Source organism: Trachinotus anak, unplaced genomic scaffold, assembly GCF_046630095.1.
Source record: "Trachinotus anak isolate AG129_WGS33_773 ecotype Australia unplaced genomic scaffold, CSIRO_AGI_Tana_v1 ptg000007l, whole genome shotgun sequence".
NCBI classification, from domain to species: Eukaryota; Metazoa; Chordata; class Actinopteri; order Carangiformes; family Carangidae; genus Trachinotus; species Trachinotus anak.
In genome coordinates this window covers 6353022-6367579 of record NW_027273858.1, presented here as the reverse complement: position 1 = coordinate 6367579, position 14558 = coordinate 6353022, and the positions used below count along the sequence as shown (strand labels likewise).

General features: G+C 39.0%; 1 protein-coding gene across 1 annotated transcript; it reads right to left on the bottom strand.

Moving 5' to 3' along the window:
- Window positions 1-722: 722 nt before the first annotated feature.
- Window positions 723-10058, bottom strand: pnpt1 (polyribonucleotide nucleotidyltransferase 1, mitochondrial). Its single transcript, XM_071480140.1, has 28 exons — window positions 9818-10058; window positions 9016-9076; window positions 8214-8288; window positions 7877-7982; window positions 7717-7766; window positions 7517-7580; window positions 7385-7432; window positions 7129-7242; window positions 6337-6523; window positions 5981-6032; window positions 5745-5802; window positions 5475-5571; window positions 5246-5348; window positions 5003-5073; window positions 4734-4770; window positions 4571-4637; window positions 4356-4445; window positions 4165-4218; window positions 3598-3707; window positions 3371-3442; window positions 3058-3121; window positions 2870-2953; window positions 2657-2740; window positions 2372-2478; window positions 2006-2061; window positions 1805-1883; window positions 1645-1692; window positions 723-1551 (listed from the first exon to the last, which is right to left on the bottom strand). Exons 1-28 carry the CDS (start codon window positions 9934-9936, stop codon window positions 1396-1398), a joined length of 2313 nt encoding a protein of 770 aa, XP_071336241.1. The 5' UTR covers window positions 9937-10058; the 3' UTR covers window positions 723-1395.
- Between the last annotated feature and the right edge of the window lie 4500 nt (window positions 10059-14558).

The following is a 14558-nucleotide window of genomic DNA, read 5'->3' as shown; positions in this document are numbered from 1 at the left end:
GAAGCTAAATAACTGAAACAACTCTTTGTATAATATAGTACAGCTCAACAATACCACAAACTACATCCTCCAAAATGATCATACCGTGGAGTTGAGTTACAAAAGTCACTACAAATTCTGGCCGACTGCCACTTTTTCAGTGAACAGTTCTAAAGTCAATCACATAAATCACCATGGGGCACCAGTTCCTGACATGGGTATTTCCCACTTTCCTTGGCCACAGGACTGTACATCCCATGGGTGTAGGAAACTGTCACCATTAGACTATTTTGTTTCCCACAGGCTAAACCCTGCACATATCAAACAGCGGTCTTCATGGGCCTTTCATCCGGTGATGAGGCCCCTGTGTCTGCCCCCACCTGAACCTCTGAGACAGGCAGAATTACAGAAGCTTTGTCTGCAAATTGCGAACAATTTATCATGTCTTCATTCATTTTTCAGTAAATCTATTATACATCTGTATTGTGTTCATCCTACCTTGTAACGTGTTTTATAGTCTGAAAGCAACTTTTACTGTTACTGTTATTGGTTTTATACTGTGTCAGTTGGTTGTATTGACTTATTCTCTGTGAGTTTAATTTGTGGCCCTTAAAGTTTAAGTCTTTGTTGGCTTATTGTGCAACATCTGGCATTGGAATATTAGGCCAGAATTAAGTCTGGTTCCTTATGTGTGCATAGTATTTTGCGATAGAAGCAGCTGCTACTTTTAACACTACAAGACATCCAGTAATTGTTTTATTTACAGATGACTCAAACATACTGTAAATGAAAAACCACATAGTGAATATAAAAAAATCAATGATAGTAATCGCACATTTCTCCCACTTTGCTGTCTTTGTCCATATCTTGATCCTGGCAGGTTTGAGCCGAAACCAAATGTGGAACCCCCGTACGACAAGAGGCACACATGTAAATAACACAACCATTGTTAGATTTGACTTTGTCTACTGTATAAAAGCTGTGATGTATGACTGTGTTGAGGGAGGCTGACAGAAAATCTAACAGTGTTACAAGGAGATGCTGTTAATGCAAGCTGAGGTGGAAAATTTGAAAACAAGACAACATAAAAGTAGACACTTAAAATACATTTCTACATTTTTGAAAACATGTCACCCACTCATTGTCATCTCAGGGTTCTTCTCAGTTTGTGCACATCCACTGAAGCACAGTGTAAGAAGGACACTGTGTTTGACGCAGTTGAGTCCGGTGGCGTTTTCACATCCATACCCACAGCAGCTGGGTGACCTTCTTTATGTACAACACTGGTTCAGTCTGTGACAAAATCTGATGCTCTCGGTTTGGCAGATTTCTCAACAGGACTGTTTTGCAGAAAAGTCTATTCAGTTTAAATCCATTTAAGTAGCAAACCAGAGGTTAGCCTGTTGTGTTGCCGTGTCACAAATCACTGCCGGTCGTGTGACTGTTGCTTGAACCCATAGAGATGCTCTGTTTCTCACTTAGTGTCTTGACAACAGTTGCAGCAGGAGACTGGAGCACCTTACGTGAAAGTCTCATTCTACCGTCTGTTGGGTCCCGTCCAAAGTACTTGACCTGTTAGCAGAGCTCCAGTTAGAGACAAGCAGCCCAGGATGCAAACACAGGAGGCTACTTTCAACAATACAGCTCGCAGTCACTGACACGTACCTGTATCTGCTGTCCCACGTCTAAACCCAATGCGCTTGGATGTTTGATCTAAAAGACAGAAATACAAAGCAATGACCTGTAAGTGGTGATTTCAACCCACAAAACACTCATAGAAACATGGACACACAGACAAACAGTGTGCAGAGGCAAATGGACTGACCCGTTTGTGGTCCAGCTGTGAGTTGTGCAGCAGGACAGCACTCATGTTGGGATAAAGCTTCACCATCACACCAATGTCCCTGAAGCAGGGGAGGAAAAGCCCTTAGGATCTGTTTAAACTTTTAAGGTCTGATTTAATTTCCCAGTGTGATTGGAAACATGCACAAAGTTTCAGAGTAAACAACACAACATATTATTTTACCTTATTTCAGTGATGGTGGCTGTGTAGATAGCACCAAACTCCAGCTGCTGTTCTTGCTGCAAAACAAAACAGAGAAATATACACACATGTTCATGCACATATCATATGGATCTAATGTTTTTATTTCATTATCTAGTTGTTTTATATGTTTGTGTTGTGATATTCAAGTCAATAAACTAATCATATGTGCAGCCAGGAATTTACATGCAGCTGAAATCACACACATACGTCTGTCTTGTGCTGTCAGTCTATTTAGGCACAGTAACTGTCACATGGTGGGGTCCATTCATAATTTTGTTGTTATGAATTTACCACTACGAAAAAAATGCAGTTTTTCAGAGGCCCCTACTAGTGATGGAGACTCACATCATCTTTGCAGATCTCACTGATGAAGTCTTGAGCTTCGTGCATGGCTCCTGGTGATGGAGCGAACACGGAGAAAGTCTCCTCGTCCACCTGACTTATTGTGACACCTCAAGGAGAAAGACAAAATGTAATGAAGTTTTTATATTCTGCCAAAGAGTTTAATGTGTGGCAGAAAAAATTAATGTGATTCTTTATTAGTGCCACATCTCATTGACAAAGACATCACAGTCCTGGTTTGGTCTTGTGATTCACTTCAATGTGGACTTTAAGTTACATGAATATTACCTGTTTGAGCCTGTAGCCTGCGAAGGTTATAGCCTCCGGGACCAACGAAGCGAGCTCGTCTAGAAACAGGTACCCGCACATTTTCTGAAGGCAGAATAAAATTCACCCTCATCACAACACAGTATATTAAACTTGTTCTAAACACGTCCCTCCTCCTTTAAAATGTACAGGCACACATTTAATTATTTTGAAAAAAAAAAAAAACACACCTACCAACAACAGGCCCATTCTCTTTCCTAGTCTCTCTAGGTTTTGCTATACATTTGTTCATGATGCCCAATATTTCCCTCTTTGCCACTGAAACATAATAATATTGAAACAAAGGCCGTCAAACCACAACAAAATACACTCACTTTATTCTTCAGTGTTAAATGTTAAGCTTCACTGTCACGTGGGGTTACCTGTGGCCTGCTGGATAGCCTCCATGACCACCTTCAGAGGCAAACCTGGTATCTTCACATCAGCCTGGAGGTTAAATAAAGGAAAAGAAATAACCAGAACTGGCATTGAGAGAATCACTGTTATACTGTTTGAGCAGGTTGCAAAGTTAGCACCTTTCAGACAACAAATGTTCACACAGCACCAGATTATATTTACACAACACTGAAAGGGGCCAAGTGAAACACAACTATCTGTTCAGGTAAATTTATTTAGTTTTCCTGCTCTTTTCAGCTACAGAGTGAGACAAAAAAAAAAAGTTATCAGATGCAGTACCTGTAAAGCAGTGATGCCCTTGTTTGTTCCCGCCAGTTTGAAATCCATGTCTCCAAGATAATCCTCTATTCCCTGTTTATAAATAACAATTAGCTCTTATTCAACATCTCCAACATAATTAAGCAAGGACATTGGCTATAATATTTTGAATTGTGTGGCTCAACTACACTCTTTCTTTCACTTGGTGGTGATAAATGACTGGTCACGCACTCGCGACTCTTACCTACCAGAATATCTGTTAGTAATCTGTAGTCTTGGATGTCAGCAGGTTTCTCTGGGTTGGCCTTGGAGATGAGGCCAATGGCTACACCGGCCACAGCAGAGGAGATGGGGACACCTGGGAGACACACATTTGGACATGTGAGCATATAAGCTGCACTTTCCTAGATAGCAAAAGCTATTTTGAGTTGCATAATAATAAACTGTAAAAAAAAACAAACAAACAAAAAAAAAAAACTTTACGGTAAAGCATATAAATATTATTTGCATTGTTTTATGGTGTAAAATGGACAGTAACTTCATTATTGGAAAGCACCAATACCAATACTGGAAATACAGAGTTGATATTAAATACACTAATAAAATATTTTCAAAATTGCAACTGTATTATATATGATTATTTACTTTCTTTTATTTTGAAAATGTATGTTTTTTTTTTCTTCGATAAAATTCACTGTTTTATTAGAAAATCAAATTGTACCTGCAGCAGTGGAGTAAGAACAGTACTTTTGAAACATTTTACTGACGTATTATCAACAGTACAAGAATTATCTCATGCATTCCCACTCTGGTACCTGCATCCATTAGTGCAAGGCTGCCTCCACATGCTGAAGCCATTGAAGAGGATCCTGAGAGCAGATAACGAGGTGGAAATAGTGAGGTGGTAAAAAAGAGAAGCAGACTTTCAGACATTGTAATCACATGTTCCTGCTTGAGACATTCTGCCAGACAGCGACTGTATGAAAAACTGTGTCACCACACTCACCATTTGACTCTAACACCTCAGCACTGACCCTGATAGTGAAAGGGAAGTCTTTAGGAATGACTGGTCTCAGAGCCTTCTCGGCCAGGGCCCCTGAGAATACACAACCATGAACATGTACAAATACAACCACATCCTTATACACACAGTCTTAGCCTATAAGGTTCCTGTGGTTAGCAGACACTGAATATCAGAAGAAGACAACATTTAATACTAACCATGACCAAGCTCTCTCCTGTTGATGCCTCCCATCTTTCCAATTTCATTGGTTGCATATGGAGGGAACTGAAATTAAATGCAACAGTGATTTTAAGTCCATACAGAATCATATCTAATGATATATGAGACTTTACAAAAGAAAAAAAAAAGAATTTTACTCACTTCATAATGAAGCATGAAGTTTTTGTCTTTGACACCACTGCAGAAAAATTACAAAGATAAAAATGGGTTAAATTGTCTTAATGGTTTATTCTATTTTGTGTGGATAATTTAGGACATATTTGCCACATGGCATCCAGATATGACTGAAAAGTATCAAAGAGGTGGTGTCTTGTTTTTGAGAATTAAGGGCCAATACTACCTGAACTGTCCTGATAATGTTAACAATATGAATGTGTGGTCTTAAGTGTGAAAATGAGCGATTATTTTACCTCAAAGCTGTGGTGATAATATCTGCTTTGACACTGGATTCCAGGGAATCAAATGTGACACTGCACAGCACCTACAGGAAACAGAGGAGAATGACCTTTTTTTCCACATATCTTGAGCGTAGAATCATAACAAAGAAATTCATTACATTAAGTGTAAAACCTGCAATATTTTATTTTTCAGAACATCTCTGATCTTTTTAATGTTTCAAATTTAAACTGTGATTTTTGATGATCTATGCACACCTGTGTTTGTCCTCGTTGAAACAGAGCAGAGCCATGAAGGGGCTTGAAGAGGTCGACGTTGCAGGAAATGTTCCTTAAAGCTGTCAACTCCCTCCCATCACACCTTAGCACACAAACACACACAGAGGAAAAGATTGATATTATACACTTAAATACAATGTTTGCATGACTTACAAAGGCACATCATGTCATGACAACGTACACTCATTTCACCGTGGACAGTGCTTACCTCCTGTACTCATTAAGCACTAAATTGCGGAAGATGTCTTTGCTCACTATATTGAAGGATTCAATGACTTCAAAGGGCTCAGCCTGAGGGAATTTTTCTACATAACACAGAAGTCGATTGATACTGTTAAACTGACAGATAAGTACACATGTACAAGTAATGAAGAATGTATGACTGTGAAAAAGATTGTCACATAATTTTCAATCAGACTTTGAAGAAAAAGCTGCAGCATTATCTTCCATGCAACATAAATACTCAGCATGAACCTACCTTTGAGCTCCTCTTCTGTTTCTAGTCGAATTTTATTGATAGCTTCATCTCTAGAAATCTAAATAAAAACATTACAGTCAATCAAGAGACAATTTTTCTGAAATACATAAGCATTCCCAATAACTAACACAGATTAAATGACACGTAAATTATTCTGTCTGCTGTGACAGTAGTAAGAATTTTACTTCACAAGGCATCCAAAACAGACACAGAAGAACTGAAAACTAATCGGGTACCTTATCATGCGTGTAATCAGTGAAAACAGCATAGATTCTCTCAGAAGCTACTCTGCAAGAAAGAAAATGAAAAACAAATCATTACTTTTCATCTAAAACATATGAATCCTATTTTTGTTACTCACAGAAGTCAAGCTCAGCTACATGTTAACCAATTACTGGATAATGTTCACCTTCGCTTGATTTACTGACAATCGTATTCAGAAAAATTGCCTGAAAGTTATTTTGTTTTGTTCTGGAAATGACATCTAAATACAGTCTGAGAAGCTATATTTAAATTTTACGCTCTTTAAATTACATTTGTATCATATTCATCACTCTGAAACTAAGGAAAACAGTTTTATTATTGGTCTTACTGTCGAACATGTTCCACCATGTCGGTCGGGGCTGAGAACACCTTGCCCGGGGTGCGCTTGGTGACCTTCTGCTCTCGCACCAGCTGCTGGATGGCGTGAATGATCTGCTGGGTGTGTTTGACTCCCACCTTCACCGCGTGGCAGAAGTCCTGCTGCAGTATGTTCTCAGCTGACGCCTCAATCATCACTGGCAGACAGAGAGTCACATTAACCAAGCGTTGTATGGAGGAGGTGCTAAATCAATAACCTGTGAAGCAGAGCTGAAAACTGCAGATGATGGATAATGGGTATCATCACATTATTACACGACTGGCAACAAGATGTGAAAACATTTGCTTTTGATGGTGTAGTAACAACAATAACTAATATAGTTTGACAGTGTTATTATATTTTGAGTTTTCCCCCATTCTTAAGGAGAAATTGTAACACAAGATATCACATTTATATAATCCACTTCTGTAATAATTTGTATAGTAAACATTATTGTTCTAACTGTGACATTGCCAAAAGATTTGGAGATACAATTGTATAAGTTGTAAAAATAAAAGTTTTTGAGTTACAACATTTTTATCACACCAATTACGGCGATATATTCAGAGATGTTAGACTACTGGCTTGGAATTTAACTTTGCAGATGAATTATAAGTAGCTGTTATTTTACAGCATTATGACACAATCATGCATAAGAAGTAATACTAAGTGACTATTTGTGTTACTTCTGGTCTTAAGGTTTTTATCAGTAAGTAAACACCTGAACTTCTGCTGGGACTATTATAGCGTTTGCCAACTTACCCACTTGACTGCTGGGGGCTCCAGCCACAATCAGGTTAAGACTGCTGGAAGTCATCTCTGCCCTGGTGGGGTTGATCAGCATCTCTCCATCGACCAAGCCCACACGCACAGCACCTGCAAAAACACAAAGACACAAGTAGTCCAAGCTGGATTAAAGAAGAGTACAGTAACATCCCAGGAACTGAAACTAAACAACCAGGGTTCAAAGTCAGTAAATCAAAATATGTGAAGAGGCCTAATAATAATAATTCCTCACCTATGGGTCCATTCCAGGGGATGTCAGACAGGGCCAGAGCAGCAGAAGCTGTGATGGAAGAACATATTGTTCAAGCAAACAGTCTAAAAAAAATGCTCTGTTAAAGACAAAGACAACTGAGATTTAACTCACCTGCGTTAATAGCCAGCACATCTGGATCATTGACACCATCCACTGCCAGCAGGTTACAGAGGATCTGCAGTACATGCAGACATGAACACGCACACACAAAGTTGGAGACAGATGCACATTTACATCATCTTTGATCAGGAGGCAAAACAAGGCAAAAATATAATCACATCATTGTGAAAACACTTTCAAACTGAACTGACCTGAGTGTCATAAAAGTAACCGGGAGGGAAAAGTGGTCTAATCGACCTGTCTGAGGACCAGAAACATGAGGGACAGTTAGTCAGAGTGCTCCAGTCAAAGACATTCACAGTACCACATCACGGACACGGACCTGCAGCATCCAAGATACACGTCATTCACCTATTAATCTGCTGGTGAGGATCTCATTGTCGGTGGTGCCCAACTCTCGTCTCAAGTAGTTAGTGGGGATTCGACCTGCAGCAGCTGCTTTCTGTCTGTAGTCCACCTGTCAATCAAAGTGGACAGTCATTAACCAAACAGCTCCAGACTCAAGTATCATTTCATCTATAAGGATGCCTTTTTATTGTCTAGCTCAGGCAGACTGGGTTACAAATGGCTGGATAACACTTTATATCTTCCATGGAATCCATTTATATCAAATACAAACATGACTGGAGATCAATAACAGCTCAATGAACTTGACTCAAACACGAGGAACGTTACTCTGAGAACGTACCACAAGAGGCATGAACTGAGACGGAGAAGGTTTGGTTTTGCTCACAGCAGTCACCATCACAGAGGTATCCCCCAGCTTCAGACAGAGACACAGATGGAACAGGTTATCCAAAAATTCAGAAGAATCACACATAACAGCAAACCTCTAGGACTGCCCAGTTTAGCCCTACAGAACAGTGCATTTGTTTTCATGAAGAAGTCTGCTTTACTACATTTTAAGCAGCAGTGAAAAAAGCTTTAATTTACCCAAGCTCTAATACACCAGGGCACTGGATTACAATGTGGGCTAACTGTGCAAGGGCCACATGTCCACATACCATGTGTCAGCTGGTTTGGGTTAGTTTGATTAACTACTTATTTGTCTGGAAAAATACAACACTGACACACAATATCAAGTCAAATGATAGGAGTCTTGAAAGATTTAGCTAATGTCCACTAATATTGTACATTGTCAATGTTACTTTTAAAGCCCAAAATCACAAATCACAGGGCTTTACACCATAAATACCCCCTATCCTTCAGACCCCTGATTTACATAAGATGATAACTCCACCAGAAAAACCCTATAATGTGCACAAAACAGGAGAAACCTTGTGAAGAAAAACAGAGGGGGATCCCTCTTCTGAGGCAGACAGACACACAGTAGATATTGTATATAGAGGAGACAGATGTAGAAATAGACGATAACAGTAGATGAATAAAGTGCATGAAAATATGAAGACTAAGCATCAAAGTAGACACTGAGAAACTTTCAGGGGCCACCAAGCACCTGTTTGGTGCAACTGTTGACATTTTTTCTTTACCTGTACTACAGCAGATCCATCAGCAAACCTGGCAAACTTCCCTGAAGAGATCTCAAGTTTCCTAAAAAAAACAAGGCCACAACTCATCACAATGTTTGACGAACGAAACCACTCACATATTTACATGCAACGGCTGTACATGCTTTTTTTGCAGATTACATATCGTGCTGATTTTTGAAGTGTAAAGAAGCACATACAACCCCTACAACAAACAGGGAAAAATCTTTTTTCAAATGTTAATGCTTTGTTGCTTTCTACTTCATGAACTTCAAAAAATTAAACAGTAATAATGGCATATGTAAAAATCTGGATATGAATGCTTAGTAACCTTCCCCTTTGCCATTTGTTAAGCATGGGGGTGGTAATATTCTGCTCAGATCTAAATAAGTCAGAACTTTAAGTGGTGTGCAGGAAAAGTGGGTGAAAAATCCTGAACTGAGAATAGAAAGGCTGTGTTTACAAGCTGTGACATCTGCCAAAGTGAGGTTACTAAGCACTGGCTTATTAGGGTGCATTAAATAAAAAGTATCAGCGCAGTAACACAAGAAGAAAGGCCCTTTTTTACGATGGCTTCCTGCAAGGGTGGATGAACAAAACCAACCAAATATGTAATTTGCCCAAGGGTGCCCAAACTTTTGCACACCAGTGTATGTAATTCTCTCTTCTGGATACCAACACAGCCCAGTTGTCTGTTCTGGCTGCTTGGGAAAAGAACACACCACAGAAACCGTTTCCAGTAAAACTCATGCCTTGTTCGTTCACATTTACTGGAAGAGAACAGAAGCTAGGAAAGTCAACTCACTTTTCCCCAAGGTCCACTCCCACTCTTCGTGGGTTTGCGTGGCTGTTGTACACACTCTGGTGACATAAACGGACGTGAAGGCGGGCAAACGAAGGCCCCAGTCGAAGTAAATACCTCATATCTAAAAAAAAAAAACTAAACAAAACACGAGTAGAAAACAGGACAATGCTCTGGGTGCCTTTTACAGTTTAGATACACGCATGGGGGCTTCCATGACAGTTCATCATACGTACGGAATGACGTCGTAGAGCCGCGTCTTCTGATTGGACCGACCGAGGTGAGGTTGTAACATCTAAAGTGTCCGTACCACCCTGTACAGAATAGTTCCGCTTTATGTTTCATGGTTTCTTTGACGTGATTTAGTTTTTTTCTTCTCTGCATTGAGTTGACTTTTTAAAACTCTTCGCTCAGGTCCATTGACCAACATGCAGTTTATCAACATCCAAACCATCAGGCACTGACAACATTTGTCTCCCAGCACTTTTTCGCTCATATACAATGATCTAAGGATCATTAGCAACAGGTAGCATTACAAACACTAATGTCTTTGAAGTAGATTTGATTTGATTTGATTTGATTTTTGCATAAAACATTTCATAAAAATTCCATAACAACATTAAGCCCATTGGGTTGTGCTACCTTACAATACTTGCCACAGAGGTAAATAATAAATGCTGCAAAATGCTTCACTCAGCCATTTATTTTTCTACTAACTTATTACATAAGAAATTCAAGCAATGCACAATATAAAACAAATACATATTTATTTTGTATTGCGCATCTTGTATAGTACTATGCAGAAGTTTTAGATAGATAGAGGCATCTGATCAGTCCCACATTTATTCAGACATCGAGCCTGAACATAAAGCCATATACAGTCATATATGAACTATTCAGTGACAAGAAGACCAAGGAGTCCTAACAGATAGATCTGATGAATTTAAATACATGAGGGGTTCAATGGGTTCATGCTCCTAATCATTGCTCTTTTAAAGCAGTTTTGACCCTATATTTAAAGTTTTTTAAAGTTTTGGCTGCTAAAATTTTGTGTTATATCATCACTTAATATCTTTTATAGCTATTGTAACTGCTGCTAATTTATCTGTATGAATTATACATTTTGGGTAACAAATAAAGGAATTCAAGGATACAAATGACTGATTCTTGCAGTTTTAAAAGCTCACCATTGGGTGTCAGCATTACCCCAAAAAGATAATCTTTCAGCAATCAACACTTTAAATGATCAAAAGCCTCCCATTTATAATACATGTATTAGAGAATTTTTTGAGAATCTGTGTCGATATTTCATTATGTTTAGTTTTTTTTTATTTACTTTTTTCTTTTTTACAAATACCTGTAGTGTGATGAAACAGAAGGTGTCATCCTAAACCATGCCCTGCCTTGATGAGAGGACAGATTGCATTTTCATTTTCATTTTGATCTCAGAACAGCATAGCGACATGTAAACATAAATACAGTGGACTGAGGGTGTTGTTTGCTTATTGTATTTGAAAATTGTCCACTGTGAAAGGGGGTTAAGTCCTTGAAAAATAAATATCACACAGATCTTCAATTTTCATTTTAATAAGGCCAGAGAACACCCACATGAGTATATGAAAATGAAAATTGGATTACTGCATTTTCATTTCAACTCAAATAAAGCATAGTGTTGCAAGTCGGTGGTCAAATGACTGCTGGACTGAATAGGCACATGTGTGCTGATTGGGCAGCTCACACAGCAGCTCCTAGAAAAAAAAAATTCATTCTCAAGTCCCCTATTGGCTTCTATAATGACTTTAATATTGACGATTTTGGTCTGTTATTTTTCTGCACCAGATGCTTTGAGGATGGAACACTATATTGTAATTGTGGACTGTGCATTCAAAGGAGAATCCCAGAGGAAACCTTTAATTTCTGTTCTTTGTCTCACAGAAATAAATAAGATCTTATTTGGAGATCACAGAATTCTGACCTGCTTCTCCTAAACCCCTCCTTAGGTTCTCCTGAGGAGCAAAAGAAGAGATCAAGATCTGAGAAATCAATCCTGTCCAATTTGAGAATAACAGGAGAAACACAAGAAAAACAGGAGCTCATAGGTCTTCGTTTGATCACAATCTCAATTTTAGGTTTCGTGCAGGCTTATCTTTAAGCCAATCAAGTTTTCTTTAAGATCTTACTATTGTCTTAAGAGCTGATTATTTCAGAATACAGAATCCAAAAAAAAAAGTCAAAATCTTATATTGATCTTAAATTGAGCTCAATTGTATCTAGGAGAAATAGACTAGACAAAGAAGAGATCTTATTTTTATTTTTATTCTTTCACTCGCAGCTAAAGTTTATGGATGTTGTTTCACTTGCAGCTGATGTTTTTGTGGACTCTTGCTATTTGCTGGCTTACTCTGTGTCCATGAGATGTGAGCACTCATGTTATGTAAATGTAACATTTAATAAAAGAGCAGTCGTGTAATCTGGTTCTATCCTGCATCTATGGGAAAGGTCGGCACTGGGAAAATAGCAGAAAACTAACAAACACCATTCTGAACTGGTAATGGGGCAAGTTTGGCGTGTGGTGTACTTGGTGGTGTAATGAATAATATTGACATAAAAAAGTAAACAAAGGCAGAGACGTTTCATATTTGTGATCATTGCTGAAGTTGGGTGAGCAGGAAACAGGATGTGCAGTAAAAAAAACAGAGAATAGGAAAAGTACTTGCATTTATGGGTGTTCCACATACTGAGACTGTGCAGAAAACCCGCCAATATTACTTTAAATACAGGCCACAAAAGCAAGATGGCCACAGTGAGGCAACTGTCTTGATGGCTGGGCGCAGAGCCCCCTGGGGTTCAAGCCGCCTGCCTCCCCCCATGCTAATGCTAAGGCTTTATCATCTAAATTTAAAAGAAGTCTGGTAGAGTTGAGTGAGTGCAGCACATTCAATTATTGTTTTGCTTACACCACTCATCCTCTCCATCAAACTTTGCAGACACATACGACGTGCCGATGTTGTTGCATATATTACACCACTGAAACATTCAAATGTACTTTGTAACAGGCTAGAGAACTTGCTTGAATGTGCGTTTGTATCTCTTACATGTCGTGAAAAAGGTGCCTTTTCTCTAGCCAATTGTCAAGTAAAGATAACTGTTACTGTTACCTGTAATTTATGCTGAAAAAAATTGACTCACAATGTATTTCAAACAGCCAGTCTATTCATCTGTCAGTACTAGACAGTCGGTAGATCAGTGACCTTCCTTGGTGATCAGTCATTATAGAAGTTAGTCAGACAGCCCTCCAGTCAGTCAGGGAGCTAACACGCTAACAGTGGGGCTGCTGCAGTTGTTATGGCAACAGATCAGCGTTAACAGCATCTCTAACGCTCTGTGAATTACTTTCACACATACACACACTTGTGAACAACACAAACACATGTACACGCTTCAGCTAATTGCAGGGGAGAATAGCAGGGTTTCACACAAGCACACACACACTGAAATACACCAGCACACATTCCCATTATTATGAAGGTTTCTCCTGGTATTATCTTGTTTCCATGGCTCCAGGACACACTTAGATGTCATTATTACCAAGTAGAGCCATGGACTATTACTGTGTAATGGACCAGCCAGTGTTTTTGTGTTAGTCTGCAAGGATCCTAAACAGCTCAGGGGAGGATGCTGTGTTGCTTTGTCTTGAGGAGGTTTTACTTTTTGGAAAATCTTCTTGTTTACATGTCAGTCAGTCAACATAGAAATCAATTTGTCATCTATCCACTGTCTGTCAGTCTAAGTATCAGTCCATATCTAGTAATTCTTCAGTGACCTCTATGACCCTTGAAATTATTTCGACCACTCTTTGGAAAGAGACATGGCATTGATAGTGATTGATCATGTGATTGACAATGTGATTGATCACTGGATGCACATTTCAATCCACCAAACTAACCAAACAGACTACAGAACACAAAATTAAGTAACTCCAGTCTATTTAATAGTGTATTTCCCTCTTTGTGGTACAATTTTTGGAGAATGTGTGTTGTGTGTGTACCTCAGTCACTTCAGGACTCAGGAGGTTTAAGTTCTTTTCATATTTTCATGCTGTGGTGTTTAAGGAGGTGACAACAGGACAGCCTGCATGAGTGTTGCACTGATCTCTTTTACACACACACGCACACACACGCAGAATCCAGAGGATTTTCAGAGGGAGTGACAACTGAGGTTTTTCTGGGGCCTTGGCACCCAGACATGGCTGTGACTTTAAAGGGAGATTATCTATCATCTTAAGTATCCAGTAAAAGCTTCACTGAAGACTTTTTCACGTGGAAAAATGACTGAAATGACTGCACCATTGGCATGTCCTCATTTTCCTCAACAGTTATGGAGAAATTCCTTGCATTCACTCTTGTCTGTGGTTGAACATCTCACACTGCTCCTTTCAGTCCATGCAATGACAGTAATCAGATCCACCCTCTTCTGACTGATATGGACATGCATAAGCTGGAGGGAACCATAGTTTAGACTCTTCATGCCTTGAACTGGAATTTTAGCTTTAGAAAAAGCTTCTTGCTTGTGCAGTATCTCATAGAGGTACACAGTGGTGGTGAAGTATTCAAGGAGAAGTATTCATACCATACTGTAAAAACCCTGAAAATGTTATTTGTGTAAGTAAAATTGGGAAAATGTTAATAAAGTATCAAATATGAAAGTGCTAAATGCAGAGAAATGGCCTCTGTGAGCATAATAC